Source organism: Triturus cristatus, chromosome 1_1, assembly GCF_964204655.1.
Source record: "Triturus cristatus chromosome 1_1, aTriCri1.1, whole genome shotgun sequence".
Lineage (NCBI taxonomy): Eukaryota > Metazoa > Chordata > Amphibia > Caudata > Salamandridae > Triturus > Triturus cristatus.
This window is the reverse complement of record NC_140579.1, coordinates 1,199,758,977-1,199,773,670: the sequence shown is the minus strand read 5'-3', so window position 1 is coordinate 1,199,773,670 and position 14,694 is coordinate 1,199,758,977. Positions and strand designations below refer to the sequence as shown.

General features: G+C 47.2%; 1 protein-coding gene and 1 non-coding gene across 4 annotated transcripts in view; both read right to left on the bottom strand.

The window, feature by feature from the left end:
* The window catches only part of LOC146871825 (ATP-dependent chromatin remodeler CHD8-like), a 3,469,548-nt gene that overhangs the window by 1,573,908 nt on the left and 1,880,946 nt on the right, over window positions 1-14,694 (bottom strand). For all 3 annotated transcript variants that reach the window (XM_085651762.1, XM_085651758.1, XM_085651757.1), the window contains 3 exons: window positions 11,999-12,194; window positions 9,937-10,104; window positions 9,127-9,309 (listed from right to left, as the gene is read on the bottom strand). In XM_085651762.1, the coding sequence (XP_085507888.1) occupies window positions 9,127-9,309; window positions 9,937-10,104; window positions 11,999-12,194 (547 nt within the window). The remainder of the gene's footprint in view (window positions 1-9,126; window positions 9,310-9,936; window positions 10,105-11,998; window positions 12,195-14,694) is intronic.
* On the bottom strand, window positions 9,445-9,552 carry LOC146871826 (small nucleolar RNA U6-53/MBII-28). Its single transcript, XR_014959862.1, has one exon. It is a non-coding gene; the product is annotated as a small nucleolar RNA U6-53/MBII-28 (small nucleolar RNA).

Sequence of the window (14,694 nt, the reverse complement as noted above, 5' to 3'; positions counted from 1 at the left end):
TGAACTCCCTCCCCGCCCACCTACGACTGACCCAGGACCACCTCAGATTCAGGAAACACCTCAAGACAGTAGCGGCACCCCCCCCCCCCCCCCCCCAGCGCCTTGAGACCCCTACGGGTGAGTAGCGCGCTCTAAAAATGTATTGATTGATTGATGTAAAACGCTCTCCCTAGAGTCCTCAGATGCAACCCCTCCTTCTCATGTTTCAAAAGGGACCTGAAAATCCATCTCCTTAACAAATACTAACCTAGACTTCAATGTCCGAGTTTACTTCTCTCTCTTGACATTCAAGGATAGTTGGTGACCGGACAGTGTTAACCACCTTTTCCTTACTGCCTGCCTACTTTGTAATACAATTTTCGTCTGTTTTTCTTTACAGTATGTATGTAAAGCGCTCTGATACCTACGGGTCAGGCTAGCGCTATATAAAACTTATTAAAAAGAAAAAAACAAGGGACTGACATGTGGCCAGAGAGGTGCCAATTAGGGGTACAAGGTACAGTTTTGCGAAACACAGGCCCTGGGACCCAAAGTGCATTAGTAGTCTGGCAAAATGTGTATGTGGGGGGGGGTTACTGCAACAGAAGGAATATGCTACTTACCAGTATGGATCTGTTATTGGCATGTAGAGCTGCAGATCTACACACTTGTGCATAAGATCGCCATCTGGTGTTGGGCCCGGATGTTTGCAGTTGTTTTTCCTCTTGGAAAGTCTTTGGAAGTCACGAGGTCGGTGACTTCTCCTTTGGATCGTATTGCGCATGGGCTTCGGCTCCATCCTCAGATTGTTTTTCGCCAGCAGGGAAATGATGGAGCGTAGTAATAAACAGTGAAGATGCCCATGTGTGTTGTATCTAAATAAGATAAACTGGAACAGAAAAAGGTAGCCGGGGGGGCGGGTGGGCGTGTGTAGATATGCAGCTCTACATGCCAAGAACAGATGCATACTGGTAAGTAGCATATTCCGTTCGAGGCATATGAGCTGCAGATTACACACTTGTGCATAGATTATATAGCAGTACCCACCGTTAGCGGCGACCACCCGTATCTGTTGCAGTGGTTTGAAATAATGTTTTGAGTATAGCCTGGCCCACACTAGCTTGTTGCTTAGTTTGCACATCTACACAATAGTGTTTAGTGAAAGTGTGCAGTGTTGACCATGTAGCTGCTTTGCAGATATCATCTAATGGGATGTTTCCTAGAAAAGCCATTGAAGCCCCTATTTTACGTGTAGAATGGGCTTTAGGGGAAACGGATAGCGTTCGTTTTGCTTTGTGGTAGCAAATCTGAATGCATTTAACAATCCACCTAGCTATCCCTGACTTGGAGATGGGGTTGCCCTTGTGTGGTGGAGAGAAAGAGACAAACAGTTGTTTGGTCTTACGGAAAGGTTGTGTTCTCTCGATGTAGTAGAGTAAGGCTCGTTTGACATCTAGTGTGTGTAGAGCTCTTTCTGCAACAGTTTGTGGTTGCGAGAAGAATACTGGTAGTTCTACAGATTGGTTTAGATGAAAAGGAGAAATGACTTTAGGGAGGAATTTTGGGTTGGTACGTTGAACAACTTTGTTATGGTGCATTTGTAGAAAAGGTTCTTGAATGGTAAATGCTTGTATTTCACTGACCGTTCTGAGGAAAGTGATGGCTACGAGAAAAGCGGTTTTCCAGGTTAAAAATTGGAGTTCACATTTGTGCAATGGTTTGAAGGGAGGCGCCATTAGTCTGGTGAGAACGATATTTAGGTTCCACACAGGTGAGGGTGTCACTCTGGGGGGAATTATTCTTTTAAGGCCTTCCATGAAGGCTTTAATGGCAGGTACTCTAAAGAGTGATAGATGTTGCCTGTTTTGTAGGTAAGCTGCTATAGCTGCGAGGTGCAGGCGAATGGACGTATAGGCTAGATTACACCTTTGTAGGTGGAGTAAGTAGCCTATGATGTGTTGAATGGAGACGTCTAGGGGATTGATGGTGTTGTGACAATAGACAACAAAACGTTTCCACTTGGCGGTGTAGCACACTCTAGTGGTGGGTCGCCTAGCTTCCTTGATGACGTTCATACAGTCAGGGGGAAGATTTAGATAACCGAATTCTAGGACTTCAGGAGCCAGATCGCAAGGTTGAGCTGAGCTGGGTCCGGGTGTCTGATCTCTCCATGGTTCTGGGTTAAGAGGTGTGGAGAGAGGCGTAATTTTTGGTGCGGCACTACAGATAGTTCCAGCAGTGTGGTGTACCACGGTTGTCTGGCCCAAGTTGGAGCTACTAGGATTAGTGTGAGGGAGTGTTGCTGTAGTTTGCGCACCACTAGTGGAATGAGTGGGAGAGGCGGAAAAGCGTACGCAAATCTGCCTGACCAGTTCATCCATATCGCATTTCCTTTGGACAATGGGTGTGGATATCTGGCGGCGAAACTTGGGCATTTGGTGTTTTCGTGGGTGGCGAAGAGGTCTATCTGTGGATGCCCCCACATCTGAAAGTACAGGTGTAGAACTTGTGGGTGGAGTTCCCACTTGTGGATTTGTTGTGTTTGTCTGCTGAGCAGATCTGCCATAGTGTTTTGGACTCCTGGGACATGCTGAGCTAGGAGAAAGATTTTCTGGGGTATGGCCCATCTCCATATGCTCTGTGCTAGCTGAGAGAGCTGTGGAGAGTGTGTGCTGCCTTGTTTTTGAATATAGTACATGGTTGTCGTGTTGTCTGTGCGGATTAGGACTGCCGTGCCTGAAATCTGTGTTTGAAAAGATTTTAGGGCTAAGAAGATCGTTAGTAACTCCAGATGGTTGATGTGGAGTAACTTTTGTTGAGGTGTCCATGTGCCCTGCACGGTGAGATGTAATAGATGAGCTCTCCAGCCGGAGAGCGATGCGTCTGTGGTTAGTACTATCTGGGGAACCGGGTCCAGGAACAGTCGACCTGTGGAAAGGTTTGTGGTGGTCCACCACTGCAGAGAGCGATGGGTGCGACCGTCTACCAACACCAGATCTGTTAATTGACCCTGGGCCTGGTTCCATTGGCGCGCTTAGCACTCTTGGAGAGGACGCATCTGGAGTCTTGCGTGAGGTACTATGAAGATGCAAGAGGCCATCATCCCTATTAGTTGCATAAACGCCCGAGCTGGAAGGGAGTGTTGTGCTATGAATTTTGCGCGTAGAGCCTGAATGCTTGCAATCCTGGCAGGATTGGGGTAGGCGAGCGCTTTTGAAGTGTCTATAGTGGCACCTAGATATTGTTTTATGTGGGATGGTTGTAGATGGGACTTTTCGTGGTTTACCGTGAAGCCTAGCTGGTGAAGTAGCTGGATCGTGGTGTGTGTGTGTTGTACACACTGATTGTATGAACTGGCTTTTATCAACCAGTCGTCTAGGTATGGGAAGACATGAATGTGTTGTCTTCGCAGATGTGCTGCCACCACTGCTAGGCACTTTGTGAATACTCGTGGTGCGGTTGTGACTCAGAACGGAAGCACTTTGAATTGGTAGTGTTGGCCGTCCACTACAAATCTGAGGTACTTCCTGTGAGCGTTGTGCACTGAAATGTGGAAATAAGCGTCTTTTAGGTCCAAAGTGGTGAGGAAGTACCTGCTGAAGCGTCACCATATGAGTGTATGTATTTGTTTAGGGGCCGAAGGTCTAGGATGTGCCGTAGAGTCTCGTCCCTTTTTGGTATGAGAAAATGTAGGGAGTAGACCCCCATATTTTGTTGGTTGGTAGGAACGTGTTCTATTGCCTTTTTGTCTAGGAGGGAGATTACCTCCTGCTTGAGTAGCAGTAGATGTTCTAGTGACATTGGGCGTTGTCTGGGTGGAATGTTTGGGGGGGTAGATATTAGTTCTAGGCAGTAGCCTGACCGAATTATTTGTGTTACCCATTTGTCTGAGGTGATGGTAGTCCAGACCGGAAGGAAATGTTGGAGTCTGCCCCCGACCGGAGTGGGAACTGGAGGGAAGTCATTGGGTAGGTGCGGTGGCAGAGCGGGCAGTGTTTGTTTTGCCTCTGCCTTTGTTATTGTTGCCCCTGTAGCCGCCTCTTTGGTAACCCCTTTTATATGAAGTGTCTGAGGAGTAGCCTCTGGATATGCTTCGAAAGGAAGAGCGGCGAAAGGAGCGTCTGGGAGGGTGAGATTGTAAGGCTCCATTAGAGTTTGCCGTGTCAGTGTCCTTTTTCATTTTCTCTAGGGCGTCATCCACTTTTGTGCCAAACAAATGTTCCTGGTCAAAGGGATGGTTGAGGCTGGAGGCTTGTACCTCCGGTTTAAAACCTGATATCCTTAACCAGGCATGGCGACGGAGGAGGACACTAGTATTGATGGCCCTAGAGGCTGTGTCTCCTGCATCTAAGGTACAACATATGGAGGTATTAGTACTTGTTTTGCCCTCCTGAATTAGCTCATTGGCCCTAGCTTTGTATTTATCAGGGAGATGGTGCATTATGGCTTCTAACTCGTCGTAATGGGCCCTGTCATACCTCGCTAGTAGTGCTTGTGTATTGGCGATACGCCATATATTGGCCGCTTGAGATGCAGTACGCTTGCCTGATGCGTCCAAGAGTTTAGACTCTTTGTCAGGTGGTGGTGCGTCGCCTGACGCCTGTGAGTTGGCCCTTTTCCGTGCTGTGGATACTACCAGGGAATCTAGTGGCGCTGGCCCTCTGATGTAGGAGTGATCTGTTGGGGCGGCTTTATATTTCTTTTCAATGCGCGGGTTAATGACCCTGGCCCTGACTGGGTCCTTAAAGATCTCCGGCACATGTTTTATAACACCTTTAAGCATAGGCAATATGGAGGTGGTCCTATGTGTGGTGTCAAATGTATCTAGGAGGAAATCCTCCTCCACTGGGTCGGTATGTAAATCTACCCCGTGGTAGTGTGCCGCCCTTTGCAGTAAATGGTTGAACCCCAAGGAGTCTTCTGGTGCAGAAGGTCTGGAAGGGTAAAGATCGTCTTGTGGGACGTTAGGGATATCAGGGATATTATAATCATCCCATGGGTCTGGGGATCCTGTGGGAGTGGGGTCCCCTGTAGGCATATCTTGGGGTACATCCCCTATGTCATCATATGGATCCCCTTGTTCATCATCATCCGGGGATGGGGTCGGGGAATGATAGGTGGGGGTGGTGGAGGAGGTGGAGGAGGGGAAGGTGGTGGAGGTGGGGAAGGTAGTCTGAAAGGGGAGGTAGCAGAGTCCTTACTTTTTGGAGGTGGAGGAGGTTTCTCTAACTGTCTCTTTTTGATAGAGAGCATCAAATGTCCAGTTTTGGGATCCTTAGTTAGTGTTTTTTGTAAGGGATCGGGTGCGAATAGTTCTGGAGAGGCTGGTTGGTCTGTCGGCGCCGAAGGCGTCGGAGCCGTTGGTTTCTTAGGTTTATCGGTGTTGGTTCGTTGTTTGGAACCATGCTTGGAAAGCTCCGATTGTTTAGTAGGTGCCGTGATGGATTTCGGCTTCCAAGTGTCGGTGCCTGTGGCCTTGAGTGCTTTTGTCGGTACCGAAGATGGGGTCGGTGCCGAGGAGCTGGGTCTCGACCTAGAGTGTTTCGGTGTGGGGCTCGGTGTCGAGATTGAGGCCGGTTTCTTTTTCATTGCCGAAGAGTGTTTATCGGCTCCGACGGTGGGCTGGCTCGAGCCTGAGCCGACCGAAGGCTTAATTGGCTTCTTTACCGGTCCCGAAGGTGCAGTGTGGGAAGCAGTGTGTTTGGTCTTGCTTAGGCCCGAAGGCGAAGGCTTGACCGAAGCCTTTTTCGGTGAGGGTGTGTTGGGGGGGGGGGGGTAGATTAGTACTCACGACCCTCTGTGCAGGAGTGATGTCCTCCACATCTGAATCGTCGGCTTCGGATGTGCTGACGAGTCCCTCGTTGGTGTGTTCTGGAGCGTCGACGCCTTCCCCGAAGATGTCGTCCGGGATCGCCGTTAAGGAGTGTGCCATGATTCTTCTGGCTCTTCGGTCCCGAATAGTTTTCTTGGACCGGAAGGATTTACACGCCGGACAGTCTTGAGCCTCGTGTTCAGGGGAGAGGCAGAGATTGCACACCTCGTGGAGATCGGTGTGGGGGAATTTGGACCCACATCGAGGGCACTTTTTAAATGGAGTCCTTTCCATTAGCCAGGACCGGAGCTTGGGTAGGCCCGAAGGCCGCCATCGACGACTGGAACCGAAGGTGTTGCCGATGAGAGGCGCGTCGAGTGGGGAGATCGCGATCGAAACAATACCACGAATTTGGGGTGAGGATTGCGCGTCGATTATCGAACTGGAAGCTGTTCGGAACCGGAGCGCGAAGATTACATCCGAGCCCGATGGCGGAAAAAAACAATCTGAGGATGGAGCCGAAGCCCATGGGCAATACGATCCAAAGGAGGAGTCACCGACCTCGTGACTTCGAAAGACTTTCCAAGAGGAAAAACAACTGCAAACATCCGGGCCCAACACCAGATGGCGATCTATGCACAAGTGTGTAATCTGCAGCTCCTATGCCTCGAACATCCAGGTTTCTATATTTTTTTCTTACCGGAGCTTCCTTGTTGAAACTAACAGGGCTCCTGGCGTCGATCCAGCACCCTGCACCCAGCCGCCCCTGTGCCGCTGCGGGTGCATCTTGTTTGCTATCTTGGATCCCCCTTTGCCCTGAGCTAAACTCTAGGAGCTCTGCCCCCGTATCCAAGTAGCATGCCCATGAGCTGCCACCAACCGGAGGCCCCTTATCCCCCACTGGATACCATTGGGCCTCAGCACTCTGCACCCGGCCGCAATAGTGTCCCCTATGGTGTTCTTTAAGTGAATCCTTGACCCTGGGGCAACCCAGGTTCTAAACCCAGAAACCCAACTCCCAAGACAGATTACTCACTCTTAAACCGATAAACTGATTTTCTCTCATAGGATTACACTGACTGTTATATTGTGGAAAAAGTTTTAAGTGTGGAGTTGAACATTGTATGAAAACCCAAGAAACTGTGTTTTGAAGAAAACGGACTTACTGTTTATCCAGGGAATGTCCCAGTGTGATATCTAGGCATATCACACTGAGTAGAAATAGTAATCCTGAAAAAGTAATTAAAGCTTTATTTGCACTTATTTTTACAAAACCGTAAGAAAAGTCAATATTCATCCAGCTTGCTTTTTAACAATCTGTTTAGAAAGGTACAATCATATTTACTTGTACCAAGTCCTGCTTAGTTCTATAAATAAAAATACAACTAATACATATTTTTGATACAAACAATTGGTCTGAGTTCAGTCTTTGAGTGTGTGACATCATTTCTTGCCTGAGTGTGTACAATGAATGCTTAACACTACCCTTTGATAAAGCATTACTGCTCACCTACACTACCACAAATAGAGAGTACGGTATTATTTACATTTACATCTGTAAGCCTTTGGGGATCCACTGGACTCTGGACACACTATACCTTACCTTGGTATAGTATATACAGAGCCAGCTTCCTAAACTATTGTAGTGCAAAAAGTTGTCAGCACAACCTGGTTATCTGTACTTATAATTTTCCGTGTAATATTTATTTACCTGCTGTTCTTTTTATGAGGTAAAGCATTGACTGGACATTGATGCTATTCGTGTTACTTTTTTGTCTTAGAGTCTTTAAGACCCTCCACTTTCTAGAGCAAGCCTCGACTACTCACTCTCGCTACCCTGATAGTCAACTATTTGAAGGGAGTTTCTTGACTATCTCATTTGGAGTGCGCCAATATAGTAGCCCAGGAACATTTGTAGTAAATAGTGACCTCTGACTGATGGAAGAGGTCAGGAAAAGGCATAATACTGTCATGTAGTATCTGAATTCCTAGCCTTTGGCCTGTCTGAGAACAAAGCTGGACTGCCCAACTGTGCTAGCGCTGTGGAATGAAGTGCCTAAAGAGAATACAATGGTTATTCACTTACAGTGCAATAGTTCTGGTTTTCTTGGGACATCAGAGGAAAGGACAACACACAGAAAGATGTCCAGCAACCAATGACTACCCAGACCCCAAAGAGAAGGCCTCACAGGTGTATTTATGAAAATGACAATGCTGGAGAACTATGTGTCCTTCGAGGTAGCTCTACTGTCAAAGGCATTAGCCAGTAGGACCATACCCTTTAGAATAATACAACTAATTAAGATGAAATACAATAATGGCACGAACACACATTTTCATGTAGCAGAATACGATTGATGGCTGTTAGTATTTAATTTTAGTTGAGGATCAAATATGATTTTTATCTATAAAAGCTTTAGTCACACCCTCGCACAAAGGAGGAAAACATAACAATGATACAAAATTCATGGAGAACGGCTGCTAAGAAAAGGAAGGAAGAAAGATCTGGGGTTCCTAGGGACTGTCTACTGTTTCTATGCTACATGGTAAGTATCTCCAACAGTATTTTCACTTTCTAAAGATACAAATTAAGATACTGCAATCAGTAAAACTCTTTTCCAGGTAAAGATCAGGTATTGTTAATTTTGAAATTAGAAAAATTACTTTAATAGATTAGACTATAAAACAGAGCCAGGACCTGGAAGACAGAAAACAAAGATCTCCCAAAACCTTTATCCTATCTGGTCACTAGGAGAATGTACTGGCCACCTCTGTTGCTACTACCTTCCTCATTCTTCCCTGATGCCAAAAATGCAACCCACTCCATTTCCGTACCTGTGCTGCAAGTCTCTCAACAATCTGAGGCATTACAAGTTGGCCATACTTGCATCAAGGAATGCAGTAGTAGAGCAGAGGTACAAGCAAAATAAACACAATGAGAGATGGGAGAGGTCGGGTAGTTTATCCTTAATCTTTTCCAAGAAGTTCTGAAAATTCACAGGGAGCAAAAGAGAGGTAGAGGGGGAACCTGCATCTTGATACTGAGCAACACATTTCCTTTCAATAGCAGTGAGCATTGACTAATGGATTTCTCAGAAATCATTCAATTCCCAAAAGAGACGGAAGCTTTTTTGTACATGGACCTCTCATCCCTACGTCATTCCATTATTTTAATGCTATTCTGAAAACAAGCTTTACAGTGTGGAAATTAGACTATACAGCAAAAACTCAAAGTAGGTCACTAAATCGGGAAAAAACGGATCCTTTGCCAGCGTCTATAAGTGCTGAATAAAAAAAAACATTCCTTCTAATGTTGCATTTATAGCACAACCCACCTTAGCAAATGTGGATCCCTTGCCCTCCGACTCAATGGTGATTGTTGTGGCACGACGTTGGAGGATCTGGTCTATGTCCTCCTCACAGAACTTCGAGCTCTCATCATCTTCATCCATTATTGCAGCATATGCGCCTTTCCGCAGCAGATCCTCAATCTCTTTCTTGGTAAACTGCTGTATTTGCTAGAAGACAAAATATATGCAGAATAGAAAAAGTGCATTAGTGCAGGACACCAAAGAGATTTAGCAATAGTCAACACCACTTCTTGACCATTCAGCTCCTCATGCTCACATGAAATTTGCATGTGCGTGTGCCTCAGGTCTCGAAGCAAAACGAGACGAGAAAACTGAACTCACTCACATCCAGGAGCAGTGTTTGCCAACTGCCTGATGTGTCAGTATTAGCATGGAAATTCATCAAAGACCAACGCACAAAAGGGAGAGCTTGGAAACTGAATGGAGAGGTCAGCCTCTTGTAAGGGTGTACCAATAGCATAGGTCACGAAGAATAAAATCTCATACATTAGTCTTGATACTCTAACCTCTTAAACTAATATATACCCTAGTAAGGTAATTTTACAGCTGGATTTAGAATGACTATATGGGCAGGTGTACCATCTGACCAAATATGTTTAAATTCTAAACAATGCTTTTGGCACTTAACAACTCCTAAACTGTGCCTTGTTTCCATATCACACTTATTAGTTTTACATGAATCCAAAGAGTCACTCCCAAAAGTTGAAGCTTGGTTCTCTCCTTCCTGTCTGTCAGACCCCTATATTGGTCTGCTTTCCCACTCCCTATACTCACCCCGGTGAGGTGGCACTCTCGGCCACTCATGGACTGCAGAACAGCTTTGTCCAACCCTAACTTCAGACTGGCCTTGTCAAACATCTCACGCTCATATGAGTTTCGTGTCACAAGGCGGTACACCTTTACCGCTTTGCTCTGCCCTATCCGATGACAGCGAGCTTGGGCCTGAATAGGAAAAAAGAGATAAAAGAGATTAAACATTCACTTAGCCTCAAATTCCATAACGGTATCAATAGATTGACATATTGAACACAGAACAGGATCATCTAATCTCATTCAAAATGTTGAGCTACAAAGAAATACTGCTCAAAGTAATCAGATATCATTCGACAAAGTATGCTAGTCTTTAACTGTAGCAGATTATTAAGAAAAGCAAAGGCTTAATGTTTCACCCTCTACAAAATCATGTTAAAGATAACCGCTATTCAAGATGTGATGGTCAATCTTCATAGAAATTTACTTTTAAAGCAGCATCTAATGAATCATTTCTCGCCAAGATTCACCAGGCTTTGTTCTATAGATTAAGGCTGCTCGCACAGTCAGCACAGAATGGTCAAAAGAATAACAGCCTCTGCCTGCCAACTGCAATATTCTGTTATTAGATAGGTGAGTGTTGAGAGCTTAAGGTAGGCACAGCAGTGAATGATACAAAATTATGCAGTGGCAAGTTGGCAAATGGTACTGCTTAAGGCAGTAAGTGACCTCCAGAGTGCATGTCTTCTGTGTTGTCTCAATATTTTATGCTGCAGCCCAGACCCATTTTCGTCAATCATCTGTTAGCTATGGCAGAAAGAAAACAGACACAAAACCAATCTGAGTGGCCCCCGGAAAAAGAAGCTAATACAAAACATCTAGAAAAAGGAGGAGTTATTTGGGCGAGATAATAAATGGCACAGGCATGGTAATAGGAATGCCTGTAACAGAAGATGCCATGCTGACAGCACAGGATGTTCCCACTACACTTAGAATTAAATGCCATCTCACCTTAGATTAAAACAAAAAAATTAGCACTTTACAGCAACGATTAATTGTGTTAGGATTAGAAGAAGTGGAAAGTGCACACTAAGCCTACAACTTCTAAAGCATAATGGTCAATGCTTAAGAAACATCCACAATCAGAACGACTTAAAAAAAAAAATATATATATAAATGGGGCATAGACTTCATAAATAAAGGCAAAGGGCTTATTTTAACATGTGCAACAACCAATTGAAAACGTTATATTGGGTTAAAGAGACAACTAAGAGGTTTTGGATTTTCTTAAAGATTTTTGAAGAGCTGCATTTACTTTTACATTTCAGTCTGTCTGAAAACAGAGGTACAATAGGTTTTTGCATGACCCACCGCAGTGCTACATTGGCTCAAGCAGACAGCTGGTGTTAGATGAAAGAGTTTATATCAAGAAAGATCTTGCCCGATCCACTAAAGAGGCCGTCAATTCCAGTGACAGGGTATGTGCTGACATTATCTTAGGGTGTTCCACAAGCAAATGGGGAGGGGATGTAACCTAACCGCTAGGGCGGTCGACCTCAAATCTGGGGAACCGGGTTCGAGTCTCTGCAATGACGCTCAATATCCTGTGATTCTGGGCAAATCACTTAATCTCCCCGTGCCTAACAAAAATGAATGTGCCCTTATTTAACGCAACTGGTGCTCATGTAAAGCTCTTGGATACCCGATACCTTTGGGTCAAGTTTGCGCTATACAAAACTCCCAAAAAAGGAAGTGCCTACTGTATGTATATAAACAAAAAGGTCGGCAAAAGGCTATTTAGTATGTGCTTGCCCTAAACAAATATACACGTAGAAGAGCCATGTAAAAAAGTTTTTAAAAAGTTTCCATCTCGCTTGTATTTTGGAAAATATTAGAATAGACATGATCCTTGCAAAAGCTCTTCCAAAGTGGCATAAGACAAGGGAAAGGGACTGACAACTTGGCTTTCGTCTAGCGAGCGCCGATTCAGAGAGAGAAGCAATATATAAATTTAAAAGTAACAATCAAAGTCATTGTATGGGCATTATCACAGGACAGTTAAGAGACAGGATTCTAGAAGCATCACCTGGAGGTCGTTCTGCGGGTTCCAATCCGAATCAAAGATGATGCAGGTATCCGCTGCAGTCAGGTTGATACCCAATCCCCCTGCACGAGTGCACAGCAGGAAAACAAAACGGTCGGAATCCGGTTTGCTAAAACGGTCGATAGCTGCTTGCCGGAGGTTTCCACGTACACGCCCATCGATGCGTTCATACAAGTATCTATGGAGGAACAGGACAAAAATTGAGACTTAAAGAACTAAGACAGTCACATGCAGGGCTAGATTTCGAGAAGAGATTGCCTGGAGTTATCATTATAGTCTAGCAGTGAATTCTTATGCACTTTCTCACAGAGATATGGAAATGTTACTTACATGTAATCATAGTTCTGCATAGTAGGTATTCTCATTGAGGTCATGATCCTAAATAGTTCCGCCTGCATGCGGGGATGCTGGAACACTTATACATATTTTCTGAGGCTGGAGATGGCTACCTCATTGTCGAACAGTCTGGTGAAACCTGCATAAATCGGTAATAGGACATCTTTAACTCAATTTACTCTGAATAAGAATAATTTAATTATTTTAAATATAAAACACATTGTAGCATTTAAAATGGAAATGTGTCCTATCTAGGACCCATTTCCACTGTAAATGCTGCATCGTGGTTTAGATTCATAATATTAATTATAGTACTATAAATATTTATACAGAAAAAATGCAGTTAAAGTTGTCCTATCTCAAACCTATGGAGGTGTCACCAGACTGTTCAACACTGAAGTGGCTACCTCTAACTCGGCTGTAGCTGCAGAGGACAAATAAAAGAAACCTGTCTTTCAGGTCAAAAGAGCATTAGAAGTACTCAATATATACCGACCGACCACCGCTGCATCCACTTCACCTTCAAAAAACCAACCACGCACCATCGCACCCAACAGCTGCCGCGCCGCTGCTGGAACAAAGCCACCGAAGACCAGCTAAACACCACCCTCGCCCAGAACCCACCTGTCAACCCCACCTGCCCAGACGCCGCAGCCCGCAATCTCAGAGAGTGGATCGACGACTGCGCCAACACCCTCGCCCCACTCTAGAGACCATCCAACAGCCACGCCAGCAGGAGAGCCACCTGGTTCACCGACGAGCTCATGACCTCCAAACGCGGCTGCCGTAAACTGGAGAAGAAATGGCTCCACAAACGAACGCCAGAAAACCACGCAGCCCACAAGGACGCCACCCACAGACATCACCACCTCATCAGACTAGCCAAGAGATCCTCCTTCAAAGACCGCCTGGATAACAACGCACACGACAGCAAAGAGCTCTTCCGCATCGTAAAAGAACTCTCCAAGCCCGACGCCAGCGCCAACGACATCACGCCCTCACAAGAACAGTGCGACTCACTGGAGATCTTCTTCCACCGCAAGATCGCTGACATCCACGACCGCAAGATCATGAACTCCATCCACTCAGGATCTCCGTCAGACCCATGCCCACACCACGTATTCAACAAAGCAGACGCGGCCATCGCACCCCAACTATGGAAGGTCATCAACATCTCCTTCGAAAAAGCGACATTTCCGGAAAGCTGGAAGCACACCAAAATCAACGCCCTCCTCAAAAAGCCCAAGGCGGACCCCAAGGACCTCAAGAACTTCCGACCCATCTCCCTGCTCCCGTTCCCGGCAAAGGTCATCGAGAAAATCGTCAACATTCAACTGACCCAGGGGCGTGGCTTGCCGTGCAGCGAAATGGCCGCTCTGTGAGCGAGCTCCGCCGGCCGGAAAGCAATCCTGGTTTTATCCTGCACTTCGGGGTGAGCGTGGGCTGCCCAAACCAGCTGGCACTGTGCAGGGGACGACGGAGCATCGTCGGTGGCGAGCTGAGCCCGCTCTCTACTGTCCTTGTCTCGATCGGGGCCCTTGTGACCAGTGGGCGGCCTAAGAGGAGGTGCAGCCTGGATCCTCCACGGGGGCAAGCTGTAACCCGAGCCCGGGGAGGACGCGGCGGCGTGGGCCTATGCTGGAGCGGAGAGGGGCGGTGGCGGAGTCCCTGTTTCGCCGGCACCGACAGCTCGTCGTAGCGGTCACTGAGAGGGAGGTGAGGACCCTGAGCTGGAAGGAGCGACGGTGTGCCGGGAGGCGGACTGGAGACTGACGAGGTGATCCCCAGGGCGTGGGGCGCAACGGCTAATCCGGACGGCCGCGTCCTGTGAGAGGTGACTGCGGAGCCCCGGTGGGCCCTGGGCGAGGAGGACTGCTGGCTTGACCCCGGTGCCGGGTGGCGGCTGGTCTCTCTCGGCGGGGGCGGCCGCCATCTTGAAGACGCTGCTCGAGCCCTGAAGGTGGTGGTTTGCAGACCAGAGGACTGCGTGGTGCGGCTGCAGGGCCCTGCGGCAGTGGCGGGGAGACTGGCTGGCGCCCGTTAAATTCTGGAGATGGTGGCGAGTGCCCGACCCGCCTGAGCTGTGCCTGCGAGCCCGGGGACCGTGATTGGGGTGCAAGAGGAGGAGTGCGGACTTGGTGGCAGTGAGGGGCGAGTGCAGCGGTGGGTGCCGCCGAGAGCTGGCCAGGTGGTTGGTGGCCATTGGCGGTGACCGAGGGGCTGCCTTCTCTCCCCCCCCCCCACTTTTGTTCCCCCCCCGGAGCCTTGGGGGGAGTGTGGAGGTCATCTATTTGTGGTGGTGCGGTGGTCCGACTCGCCCTGTGCTGCGGCCCCGGGGAGGC